This window comes from Abrus precatorius, unplaced genomic scaffold (genome assembly GCF_003935025.1).
Source record: "Abrus precatorius isolate BTA unplaced genomic scaffold, Abrus_2018 Scaffold8, whole genome shotgun sequence".
In the NCBI taxonomy this organism is placed as follows: domain Eukaryota; kingdom Viridiplantae; phylum Streptophyta; class Magnoliopsida; order Fabales; family Fabaceae; genus Abrus; species Abrus precatorius.
In genome coordinates, this window is record NW_020874428.1 from 12489825 (window position 1) to 12503121 (window position 13297).

At 38.5% G+C, this 13297-nt stretch overlaps 3 protein-coding genes across 3 annotated transcripts; 2 read left to right on the forward strand and 1 right to left on the reverse strand.

Moving 5' to 3' along the window:
* Positions 1-561: 561 nt before the first annotated feature.
* LOC113874242 lies at positions 562-987 on the forward strand. The gene has a single exon (XM_027512473.1). The coding sequence runs from the start codon at positions 562-564 to the stop codon at positions 985-987; it is 426 nt and encodes a 141-aa protein (XP_027368274.1).
* A 57-nt stretch (positions 988-1044) lies between these two features.
* LOC113874243 lies at positions 1045-1776 on the forward strand. Its single transcript, XM_027512475.1, has one exon. The coding sequence runs from the start codon at positions 1045-1047 to the stop codon at positions 1774-1776; it is 732 nt and encodes a 243-aa protein (XP_027368276.1).
* Positions 1777-4939: 3163 nt separating this feature from the next.
* LOC113874244 (proline-rich receptor-like protein kinase PERK8) lies at positions 4940-5575 on the reverse strand. The gene has a single exon (XM_027512476.1). It carries the CDS (start codon positions 5573-5575, stop codon positions 4940-4942), a length of 636 nt encoding a protein of 211 aa, XP_027368277.1.
* Positions 5576-13297: the final 7722 nt, after the last annotated feature.

Here is a 13297-nt window from a genome sequence, read left to right on the forward strand (position 1 = left end):
AAGAATGTGTTATCCTTCCGCTTCTCCTGTTTCAAAAAAAAATAAAAAATCCTGTTATTTTTAGGCATCACAATTAAGTGGTATCAGAGCAGTTCGGTCAAATGAGGCCTTGGGGCATGGCCTAACTGCCCAACTTCTGTGTGAATCTCTGAATTGTTTGGAAACCCTTATGGTTTGTGTGTTAGTGTGATTGTTACTTTGCGGTGACTGATTGACTTTTGAGAATTGATGTGCTTACTTGTATTTCAGAAAGTTATGGCTAGGAGAGTTAGGGATGATGTCATGGAAACCCTACTGGGGAGAGTAGTAGATATCTTAGAAAGACAGAATGAACCAGTTCTGAACCGTGGATTGTCCGAATTCCGCAAGAATAAACCCTCGCAGTTCCGAGGCGGATTTAACCCTGATGGTGCTCAACTTTGGATAGAAGAATTGGAGAAAATATATGAGGCAATGGTTTGCACCGAGGAGGAAAAGGTAACTTATGCAGCTTTCATGCTAGTGGGAGAGGCTGAATATTGGTGGCGGATTGCTCGCCAACAACTAGAGACTGAATGAATCATGGTAGAGTGGACCATCTTCCGCCACCGGTTCCTCGAAAAGTATTTTCCGGAAGACATCCGTAGGAGGAGGGAGCAAGAGTTTTTAACCCTGACTCAAGGACAGATGAGTGTCGGAGAATATGCAGCTAAGTTTGACGAACTGTCAAAATACTGTCCATATTTTGCTCAAGCTGATGATCGGTCTAGGTGTTCTAAGTTTGAAAGCGGACTTCGACCTGATATCAAACAAGCTATTAGCTGTCACCAAGTCCAACATTTTCCAACCTTGGTGGACAGATGTCGAATATATGAGAATGACACCAAAGCTCGCCAAACTCTGTGGAAGCAATCAGGTCCTCATCGCCCCGCTCATAGTTTCGGATCAAGGGGTAAAGAAGTTCAAGAAAAACGTAAACCGTATTTTACGCCAACAAGGAGTTATTAGAGCGAACCTGTAAAAAGCCAGAGGTCAAGCAGTGGAAGCGTAAATCGACCACCCTTGATGTGCTACAACTGTGGAGGTCCTCATTTCAAATCTCAATGCCGTCAGCATCCTAACCCTTGTCCTAAATGTCAAAGAACGGGCCATCTTGGTCGCTTCTGTAGACAACCTACCCGCAGCAATGACACTATCTCTGCGGGAACGAACCGAAGAAACCCTCGTCAAGGCCAAAGGAATTCCAGTAATCAGGGTGAGGTGAGAAGTCAAAACCCCGTTAACGTATCTCGAACATCGGTAGGAAGACCCAGTACAAGGGGGAGAGTATTTACAATGAGTGGTGCTGAAGTTGCTCAATCTGAAAACCTAATCCAAGGTACATGCATTCTAAATGGGACATCCCTTAATGTGTTGTTTGATTCAGGCGCCACACATTCCTTTATCTCTGAATCTTGTGTGAGGCGATTGAAATTACATGTTCTTGTCATGAAATGTAATATTGTTGTTTCTACCCCCACTAATAATCCCGTAACCGCATCCCATGTTTGCTTACATTGTCCAATTCAAATAGAGGGCAAGAGCTTTCTTGTTAATTTGATATGCTTGCCTCTTACCAACCTGGATATTATCTTGGGAATGGATTGGCTCTCTGCCAATCATGTCCTTTTAGATTGCCAACTTCGTAAATACATTCCTGATCCTTCACATGTAGTGGTACTTGACCAAATTTCTTTGAAGGAGAACCTGACTTTTGAGGTTGAACCCGTTCGGATCAGTGATCGAAAGGTTAAATAGCTTATGAATAAGGAAATCCCTCTGGCGAAAGTGCATTGGAACGCTGATAATGTGGAAGATGCCACGTGAGAAAGAGAGACTGACATGAGAAATGCCTATCCGCACCTATTCAACTCAGGTTAGAAATTTCGAGGACGAAATTTTTCTAAGTAGGGGAGTTTTGTAACGCCCTAATTTTCTTCAATTAGTAAGTAATGTCAGGCTAGAGATTTATTATTGAGTAATCTATAATATTTTATACTTGTTCAATGTTAATTGAAGGATTATTTGGTATTGGAATAGATTTAGATGGAGTTTGAAATTATTTAAAAAAAAAAAAAAAAGTGAACAGTGCAAACCGCGTACAAACCGTGTATGAACAGTGCAAAACCGCGTATGAACAGTGAAAACCGCGTATGTATAGTGACTGCTGACGTCATCAGTGACATCATCATGACGTCATGGCTGACGTCACATACGCGTATAGTGCGTATACAATACGCGTGTACAGTATTTTCCAGCATGAATAGTGCTCTGAACAGTGTTTCCGGGGTGAACAGTAAGGCGGTGAACAGTGTTTCCGGCGATGAACAGTAAATTTTGAAAATTTTCTATAAAAAGGGGGCTTCACACGAAATTTAACCTATGAACTACGTTTTGAATGGTTTAATATGCTATTTTAAGATGTTTTGATATGATTTTGTTAGATCTATTGAATAAAAGCTATTTTCTAAGCTGTAACTGCTGTTAATTGATTTAAAATGCTGAGATTTTGGCTGATCTATCTTAAACTTGCCTTAGCTGAGCTGTTAAAATAATTTTGGCGGTGTGCATCATGCTGAGATATATGTTTTGCATCATTATAGAGCCGAGTTACATGTTTAGGTGGGTAGACGTGTAACGGTAAGTTCATGCTGAGCTGCTGTGCTGTGCTGTCTGGATCCAGATACCGGAATGGGTCGCTCCCGGACCGGCTCGGTTCCTTCTGGATTACTTAGGCTGTGAAACCAGTTGGAAACCGTTTTCATGCTGTGCATTAGATGGGCTGGAAATGCATGGGATTATTGCTGTGAGAAATATTTTGCTCTATATATATGATTTTATTTTAAGTTTGGTAAGCTCACCCTTGCATTTCTTTCTATGTCGTTGTGTGCGTGTGTACTGCGATGATCGTACGGTGGTACGTGAGCAGATGTAGCAGGTGTTGCATCTACTTCACAGGCTGAGGGGCCAGTGAAGAAGTGTTAGAAGCTGGGGTCAAGTAATACTGCATCAAAGTTCTTTTTCCCTTATATTTTAAGACCTAATGTAGAGGGAGCTATGTAGTATAATTTTGGGTATTTTTGAATATTATGAACTAAATGTAATATTATGTTGTTCTGTCGGATATTTGTTGTAAGAAACTCTGTTTTATTTTGAATGAGAAGAGAATTTCATAATTATATTTTCTATACTTTATTTCAAATAAGTTTGTGATGTAGAAACAATGTTCTCGGTTCCTTATAAAAAGGGGTCGTGCCAAGTAACTCTTAAATCTTAATTATTTGCTAGTTCCAGCTTGCTAGTGTCAGAATAATTAGCTAGATGCTGATTTTTATTTTATTCTCTGAGGAAAATATTAACTTGATCTCTAAGTTCCGCATTTTAGAATGACTGCATGCAATACATTTAGCTTCAATATCATCCAAAATTATTCTGACTGTGTTCAGCTGTACTACCCAAAATACCCCTGAGAGTCTTGTTCGAAAAGCTAATTTTTGTATTATTTAAATTATTGTCAAATCATAATTATCTGCCTCAAAAAATGTGAGATTTTGTAATCATTTCAAAGATTTAGTAATTATTGCATTAGATTTTTAATCATTTCTTAGCCGTCAAAATTGTTTCACGAAATCTCACAAAATCTGGTAATCATTACCTTAAAGATTTCCAAATCTAGTACCAGCCACTAGATTTTCATGCAATATGACCTTGTTGTGACACCTTATTTCTACCAAGATCCCATTTCACTATATTAAAAATAAAGGTTTCTATAAATTGGTGCACCTGAAATAAACGTGTACATAAGACCACTCCAGTCATTAACATAACAGATTTACTTACTATTTACAAACATTTTCATGAGGAAATTAATTGCAACATTCAAGTTCCGTTATTCGAACCCAGACACATCCACAGATAGACATAATAAAATTTCTCAATAAAACCATGAGTCAAATCATCGCAACCACTTGAGCTAAACTAGAGGAATAATAATTCAATATAGAGACTCTATTGAATCCTTTCATTCTCTAATCACATATCCAATTATTTCAGTATCTCAACAATATATTAATCATATTTATTATTCATTATAAGCATCCGTGAATGTAATTTCATAATAACGATAAAACATGCAATTTAATATCGTACAACTATTCGAAATAAAATTGAAATATAACAAGAAATTTATATTTATGAAAAGTAAATCATCCAAACCCAGTTGTCCAAGGTAAAATAATAGCAAAATAAAACCCTTAAAATGCAGTATTTAAAAAAAAAAGTGAAACAATTGGAGTCCTACGAGCAGTGTAAACCCATGACAAAAATATAAACAATCTATATATAAAATTTAATGGAAAAGAATCTTCACCCGGATCAGATTCTGTAACACCTAAATTACTACCAAGATCCTATCTCCTAAAAATATATGTATTTAGACTTCCCTAAGATAGTGTACCCAATTGAACATGAACAAGGAATTATTCATTCGACATTAGTGTGGAACTAAACAACAATTTCACAATTTAATTCATAGGTGAGGGTACATTATCCTTCATTTCTTCATTCAATCTGTTCGTTACCAAATCATGCATATTGTATTACGTTTTACTAGTGTACTTGAAATTTCTTCAAATTAATTTCTTTTTATGAAAGAGATAAAGGTGAGTGCTCAACATCACATGCTTCGTGGAATGGAATTCTGAAATCATAATGAGAGACATGTAAATAGGGAGAAAATTTTGATTTTGTGCATATACGTCTCTAGTGTAAACGGTTCAAGGTAAACCATCGTAAAACGAACAAAAGAGAAGACCTCATGGTTCAGTATTTCAAAATTAATTATAAACAGCCCCCAAAAAGAAAGGAAAGTATAAAACTTAAGAGCAGTGTTCATCCATGACAAAAAATAAAAATAAAACATCTACATATAAAACTCTGGTGGAAAGGAATCCTCACTAGGATCAGATTCCATTCCATCAGAATCAGGTGCAGCATCCACAGGCTGAGGGCGAGGAGAGGGTGGCAAGTCATCCGGGTCGCTGTCAATCCAACCGATAGTAGGCGGTGGCGATCTCGAGGTGGGTGGCAGTGGTGGAGAAGGGTGTCGGGTGGAAGGTCTAGATTCGTCGGAAGGTGGCGCCTGAATATCGAGAGGTTGACGAGGGACTGGCCTGACAGAAGACGCAACCACTCCAATGTCTTTCCATTCAGGTGTGGGCGTAGGAGTAGGGCTAGGACAGGGGCTGGGTTCAGGGTCAAGGTCAATGATAGTTTTACCTTTATCCACAAAAGTCTTAAGATGTTTGGCGGGAGGTTCATGAGACGGTGGAGAAGAGGGAGGTGTATGAATGATGATACTCCGTTCGGGTGGTAGGGGCACGGAGATTTCGGCAAAAATGTGGTCCATCCAGTTGAGCTTCCATTCGCCTTCAGTGAGAGGTCCCATGGACATGGAGACCATTCCCTGGTACGTCAAGCGGCGCGTTGCTGGGTCGTAGATCCATCCCTCCTTTCCTCCTGAATCCTCTCCCCAAATCCTCGCTCGGAGTGGGTCCATCTACCATGCATTCATGCGACACACAACAACAGCAAGACAAGACGCAACACCAGACAAAAATAGAACAGAAAGGGTGAGCTCAATATATTCAATTATCAAAAATCGAATAAGTAAGAAAATCAGCATAATAGTAACGAACCTACTGACTCATAGTTCAATAATCACATTATCATAACATAATATTCATCAAACAGGCACAACGCAAATAAAGTGAATGAGATCCTCATAACATAATTATACTCAAGGTAATTGAAACGTCACTACTTCTTCAGTTTGTTCTGACTATTCCTCTAGTCAAGGTGATCGGAGACCCTCGTTCCCTACAAGCACACATTGTATGTAATCCATCAAGCATATTCTCCCAACTTAACCATTTCGGTTCCTCAGGAACGAGTCCTTCCACGATCCTCGATAATGCTTGCTCGCGTCAAGATTAGTGGAGGTTTCGATGGCGACGTGTCCCGGCCGCGGTGAGCTATTCCGCACCATTGGGGCAACCCCCCTCCACTACCCCTAAGGTTCTTCCCTCAAACCTGAACACTCACATCCCTCAGCTGTGCTAGACTGTAACCTTAACTCTCCATCCTCCATATCATGCACATAAAGAGTTTCGTAACCGCATCCTCCTTACACCATTTTTGAACGCACATTAAATTCCCAAAGGTCACAAACCACATATCCAAATCCATGCTCATAAGAGCTGGTATGTTCAAAGAATAAAAGAACCATTCGTTCACGGTCCAAGAATAAAAGAAAAAGGAGAGAAGATGGAGATAGTTATAAAAATTTTGTTGAAATATCATAGTCGAAATGTACCTTAACAAACAAAATGATCATCAAAGAATCATGAAAATAACCACAAGTTTAATCACACATGCAACTCATTTCTACCACAAATTTTTCGTAAAATAGTGATTAGGTGGTAGGAGAATTCTTTCATGGTTAAGAAAAAGGGTTCCTTGGTCATACAGAATCAAACCGAGAGAAAAAGGTGAGTAGTTCCTCAGTTAAAACAAAAAGGAAGGAGGGTAGTCGATGAAAACCGAAAAGAACACAAGGATTTATACAAAGATTTCAATATTATCAACATGCAAAACTATTTTAGCTTCAATCAAGTTCACGCAAGTTACAAAACATGGATTTTTAAAACACCATCCAAATAGAATCACCACGAGATGAAGGAAAATGGTTTGCATGAAATTCTAATTGATGAAGGTTGGAGACGAAAACAAGAAGAAGAGAGTGCATGCAGAGTTTACAAGTTAACAAACAACCACATGCATTCAAGCGCAAACAAGAGCTCCCCTAACCTTGTTTGGTATGAGAAAGAGAGATAGAGTGGAAGGCTTGGTCTTGGTACTAGCAGGATCTTGATCACAACTTGAGTCCTTGGTGTTTTGTCGCCTCCTTGAGGTTGGTGATAGAGTGTGTTGTCCACCAGCAAAAAAGGTGAGTAGAGGTTTTGTGAGAGGGTGAGAATGTGTCGAGAGAGAAGAGAAGTGGTGAAGTTGAGAGTGTTTTTGAAAATAAGGGAAAAAGGGCGCGTGAGGATTAGAAGGTGTTCTTATATAGTGTGGCTTAAAGCTTTGCCCATTTGTCTTCCAAAGGCTGGCGGTGAGTTGCATAAGAAGGGTTTTAGGGTTAGGTTAGGCGAAGTGACACACCCTTTCGCCTTCTCACTTGAATAGTCACGTCTCATGGTGTCCAGGTGCAGGTGATGCACCTTCTCAAGAGCATTCAATGCACAGAGTGTAAAAGAAGCAAGCCGTGGGTGATCCACACATCTCCACACGCCATTCATCATGATGGAGTAACCGAAATGGGGGTTTGGCCTAGGTAAGAGTGGGTAATTAATGCACGTTGGCGGCTAGGGTTTGTTGTGGAGGGAAGCGGATTCAAACCCTTCGTGTCCCACAAATTGAAAAGGGTGATGTTATTTTGAGTGGTTAGTGAAAAGGTGGTGCCTTTCTCTTTGCCTTGGATGTGTGGCCAGTGCCATAACACAGGAAATAATTGCATGCGATTAATGGAGCATAATTTCCAGAAATATGTTGCTAAGTTTTTGGCTGTACATTAAGTGCAGGCTGGCGGCTAGGTCAACTCCAGAAGGAAGTTGAGTAGGTTTTTCCTTTGTTTTTCTCATGAGGTTAAATGCGGTTAAGAGGTAAATTAGGTAACTTTAATGATGGTTTAAATGAGGCAGGAGAGGCCCCTCGGTTTTAAGCAATTTAAAACATGGTTATTAGGAACAAAATAATGTGAATGATTGATTGTTTTCGGTAATGCCATGCAATTAATGCAGGGTGGCTACTTAAATTTTCTGATGGAAGGTGGCGCCATTTTTGGCCATGCATTCACACAAATCTCCCTAGGGTTTTACCATAAATACAAGGTAATTAAGGAAGGAATATACATAGTTGAAGTCAGGCACGGTTCTGGGGAATTAATTGCCTCAGGTGGAACGTTTCAAGTTGATTGGCACGCCCACTAAATGCATGTAACTGATTGGATTAATGTGGAGGGAATCAAGCAGGCGCCTTTTCACTCCCCTATGGTATTTAATGTAGGTGGGTAATTAAGGGAGTTTAATGGCGGTTAAATGAGGAAATGGGGGGTTTCTTCGAGTAAATGGAAAGGCAAGGGTATCTTCTCTAATTAACTACAAGATTCTCGCTAATTTATTATTAATAACCTACCTTAATTAAATGTGCACGAGAATATGGAAAGTTTATAATTAAGGAAAGGAATAAAACTCCATCCTCGTCTACACCTAATTAGAGTAACTAGGGAATTGATAATTGTATTAAGTGCAATTATTTAGGCTCAGAATCTAGGTCATTATGGCCAGTGTCTTTCTCTTTCCTACATAAACAAATAACGAAAATCTGATTACCTTATTTAAAAGAGGGGTATTAAATAAAATCATGAGGCACATTAATGAATAGGGTGGCAATTATGTGTAAGTGCCGAGAATATGGAAAGTTTCCTTCTAGAAGACGATTGGGGCTTTAAATTTTCGGTTTCACTATATATATATAAAAAAAAGGAAAGTTTTTAAATAAGATCCAATCAAAATATGGCAGTCCAAGAGGTGGCAGTTGTATTTATTTAGGGTAACCTGGAACAATGGAATTGCATTAAGCATACTTAATTTGGGGCTAGAATCCTAGGCTATTAAATTCGATTCTCCCCCCCTGGACATGAATGAATTTTCGGTTACTAGCACTAAATGAGGAAAGATTAAAACTTGCCTCTTGGGTCCTTTGTAGTACACGTGACTTCTAGGGTAAAAAAAAAAAAAAGATGATGGCTCTCATTAATGGTCTAACTTAGTGTGCATGGTACCAGAATACTGTAAGACTTAAGTACATCCACTATTAGAACCTAATGAACATTCAATATAAATAAAGAAAGTTACACGTGCAGTTCCACTTAAATTTAAGAAAGCACATCACACAATCAAATAATAAGAATTAAAAGAACTATGTAACATTAATAACAATCATTAGGGGAATGAAAGAAATAGGGTCCATTCATCTGACTCAAAAGACTATCTCGCCCCCAGGCTAATCTCACTAACCTTGGGTTAAGTCAAGGTAACTTCATCACATAATCATATAGACATACACATACGAAATTAACTAAACACACCCTGGGAGAAATAATTGTGCAAGCAGGGAACATAATATGATTAAACAGTTGTAGCAAGAACTGAACTAGAGTACTAAAAATCAAACAAAAGAGTCACTAATTAATAATTAACACTCTCTGCTATGTAGACCGAAATTTAGGATGTTACAAATTCCACTCCATCAGAATCGAAAGCTTCATTCGCTGGCTGGGGACGGGGAGAAGGCGGCAAGTCATCCGAATCACTGTTGATCCAACCGATGGTGGGTGATGGTGAGGGATGTCGTGTAGAAGGTCCAGCTTCGTCGAGAGGAGGCGCCTGAATTCGTAGGGAATGGCGGGGTACTGGTCTGATGGAAGACTTAACAATTCCAATGTCTTTCCACTCTGGTGCAGGAGAAGGGCTGGGACAAGGAGTAGGTTTTGGGTCAAGATCTATAATAGTTTTACCTTTATCAATAAAGGTTTTAAGCCGTTTAGCAGGGGGTTCTTGATGTGGTGGAGAAGGAAGGGGCAAGTGAATGATAATGCTCCTCTCGGGTGGCAAAGGTACAGAGATGTTGGCAAAAAGGTGGTCACTCCAATGGGGCTTCCAGCCACCCTCAGCGAGAGGTCCCATGGTCATAGAAATCATCCCTTACACGAGGCGGCGCGTTGCTAGATTGTACGTTCATGCCTCCTTCCCTCTAGAGTCCTCTCCCCAAATCCTTGCTCGCTGTGGGTCCAACTATCACACAGTCATACAAACACACAAAAGAATGCCTAGCAGAGGAATCACAAAAGAAAGGGTGAGTTCCAACATGATAATCCATTAGTAATCAATTAAATAAGATAATCAAAATGAACCTAAGAGTAAACAAGAAATTGAATCTCAGGGAACACATATTCTCAGATCTTGTACCCAACCATACAGTCACACAACATAAACAAAATAAGAGAAATCAATTAACAATCCAAATCAGACATATGCCACTCATGATATTACTACTTCCTCGATTTTCAACATTTCTCCAGTCAAGGTGATCGAAGACCCTCATTCCCAACTGATGAATCCATATTTTTACTAATATTTTAGTGTATTTCTAACCCATTTGAGAAGGAAAATATATAAGAAAAGCAGAAAAATTCAGAAAAATAGAATGACTAAAGGTTTTCTTTAAATATGTAGTTATTTTAGCATTTGTGAAATTTCTGCTTAGAAATTAAGAATCTAATCTTATTTTTGTAGGAATAATCTGAGCAATGTTCATGGAAAAGTGTAACATCCTATATTTTGATTTAAATAAAATGAGGTTTGTTAAAGTATAATTGGAATAGATTTGGATAGAATTTATTTTAAAAAAAAAAAAAAGTGAACAGTAAAACCGCCTATGAACAATGTCGATGAACAATAAACCGTCTATGAACAGTAAACCGCGTATGAACAGTGAAACCGCCTTTGTACAGTGACGATGACGTCATCCATGACATCAGCATGACGTCATGGCTGACGTCACATCCGCGTACAATCCGTGTACAGTACGTGTGCACAGTGTTTCCGGCGTGAACAGTTACCGCGAACAGTGTTTCCGGCATGAACAGTTGGGCGATGAACAGTAAATTCCGCGCGGTGAAACGTAACTTCAAAAATTTTCTATAAAAAGGGGGTTGCGGACGAAATTTTCATTTCTTCACTCCTATCCAAGGTTCTCAAAGGTTTTAAGGTCATATCTCGCCATTTTCTCCCATACTAAACCTCCTAAACTTAGATTTTTCTTCAGATCTGTGATTCTATGTTCGATCTAAAGGATTACAAGTAAGTTTTTCTAAGTTTGAAGTTAGATTTACCGTTCGTTTCTCTGCTTCTTCTTCTTCTTATAAATGTTCATGATGTTCTTAGGAAAACCTCCGTTCTAGAGTTAAACCTTCGGTTAAATCCTTGTAAAAGCTCTGTTTTGAAGTAAGGGGGGCTCTACTTTATCATTTTGTTATGTTTATTACTTGTATTCTCATAGATCTTGTCATGTATGTGATTATATGTGGAATAATCCTTGCTTTATGAAAAATAATCGGTGAATAGTGAGAATAATTGGCTGTTTATGTGATTTATGATGAATACATGGTGAAAATGTGATATTATGTCCAAATAAGGCATGATAAGGTATATTGAAGATGGTTGATATGATTATATGATTTTGTGATATGAAATATACAAAGAGATGGAAGTTTTATGTTTGAATATATTGTGTTTCATGTAAAAATGATGTGTATTGTTAATATGCCATGGTTTGATGTATATGATGAAAAGTATGTAGAAATATGATGAAAAATATGTGTGAACATGAGAAATGGCATATGTGAACATGTGAATATACTCGAAAGAGTATGAGATGGAAAAAGATATGATGTAAATAGTTACAGAGATACACTGGGGGAGTGGAAGATGGAGACAATATGGGATATCTTGGGAAAATGTAGGGTGGTGAGTGACATTCGGGATTGTGCACGGAATATTATGTTCGAATACACCACATGGCCACACACTCATTTCTCGACTTGACTCCTGACCATTACCTTTGCTAAGGGGCCGTCTATTGCATGCGTTATATCCGTATTGCATTGGGCCATCCGGCGACTATTTACATGAATGTGTAAGACCTCGAGATAGAGGCATTAGATAACTGTGGCCACAGGGCGCGGTAAGCGCGGATAAAAGTAAAAGAAATTGTGAATCTGTGTAATGTAATGCGCGTTGAGATGAGAATATGCTTTATATAACCTTGTGATATGTAATGCCATGATGTTTTCTTTAATCGTGATAAGATGTGTTTTGTGAAGAATGTATATGTTATGTATGAGTGGTAGGGTAGAGACTCACCCTTACACAACATTTTTCAGGAAACCAGGTTGAATAGTACCAGGCTCACAGTGCATGGATAGATGAGAACTGCTATAGGACTTAGTTATTTTGAGTTATGTAATGAATATTTTCAGTTCCATAGCATTCTTTTGAAACAGTTGTAAAACTACTATTCCTCTTTATTGCTGATGAAAACTTTAGAATCTTTGTTTTCCTAAAGTACTTATGAATTAATGAAATTTTACTTTATGAACCTTATATCATTTCAATGTCTTTTCCTTATTAGAAAGTTTTGAAGGAAAATTTACTTTACCATATTAATTTTTATGAAAATTTATCATCTATTGAGGAAAGAAATATAAGGTGCTACAAAACACGTGCAGCATCAGTTGGGTTTTGCCTCTCTGGAGTGATTATTATGAATATTCATAGTAATCTGATGAATCCATATTTTTACTGATATTTTAGCATAATTCTAGCTCATTTAATAAGAAAAATATATGAAGAAAGCAGAAAAACTCAGAAAAAGAGAATGATTGAAAGTTTTAATTCAATTTGTAGTTATTTTCGCATTTGTAGAATTTATGCTTAGTTCTTAAGGAATTTATCTTGTTTTGAAGGAATAAGCTGAGCAAAAGTCATGGAAATGGAGAATCAATGGGAAGGAAGAGGAAGAATGGCAATGCTGGACTCCAAAATACAAGAATTATGGGTTGCAGCCTGGGCGTGATCACTATCGTTAGTGAAAGTGATCATTCCAGAGCCTAAAGGAGAAGAAGAGCCTTGCGTAATCACTTTTATTTACAAGAGTGAGCGTTGCTAGTGTGCGTTATCACTTTCGCTGGCGAAAGTGAACGTTCCAGAGAAGACTCCATTCCTGATGAACTGCGCGTTGTCACTTTCGCCAACGAAAGTGAGCGTTCCAGAGGCACTTGTATCAGGCTAGCTTGCGCGTGGTTACTATTACTCACGAAAGTGATCACGCGCAGCCCTCGACCTCCTGCGTTGCCACTCTTATGAATAAAAGTGAATGTTCCAGAGGAGCCTTCAACTCTGCAAGTTGCGCGTGGTTACTCTTGCTCTTGAAAGTGAACACGCACACTACATAAAGCTTCTGCGTGGTTACTCTTGTGAAGAAAAGTGACAACGCGCAGAACTGGGTTTCTATAAATACATGATTGAAGCGCGAAACTGGGATCTTTTTGCTCATTTTCTGTTTTGTTAGTTAGAGTCTCGTTGAGAGAGAGTGGAGA

Coding starts and splice junctions, on each gene's coding strand:
- LOC113874244 (XM_027512476.1), bottom strand. CDS start 5,575: ATGGACCCACTCCGAGCGAGGATTTGGGGAGAGGATTCAGGAGGAAAG.
- LOC113874243 (XM_027512475.1), top strand. CDS start 1,045: ATGTGCTACAACTGTGGAGGTCCTCATTTCAAATCTCAATGCCGTCAG.
- LOC113874242 (XM_027512473.1), top strand. CDS start 562: ATGGTAGAGTGGACCATCTTCCGCCACCGGTTCCTCGAAAAGTATTTT.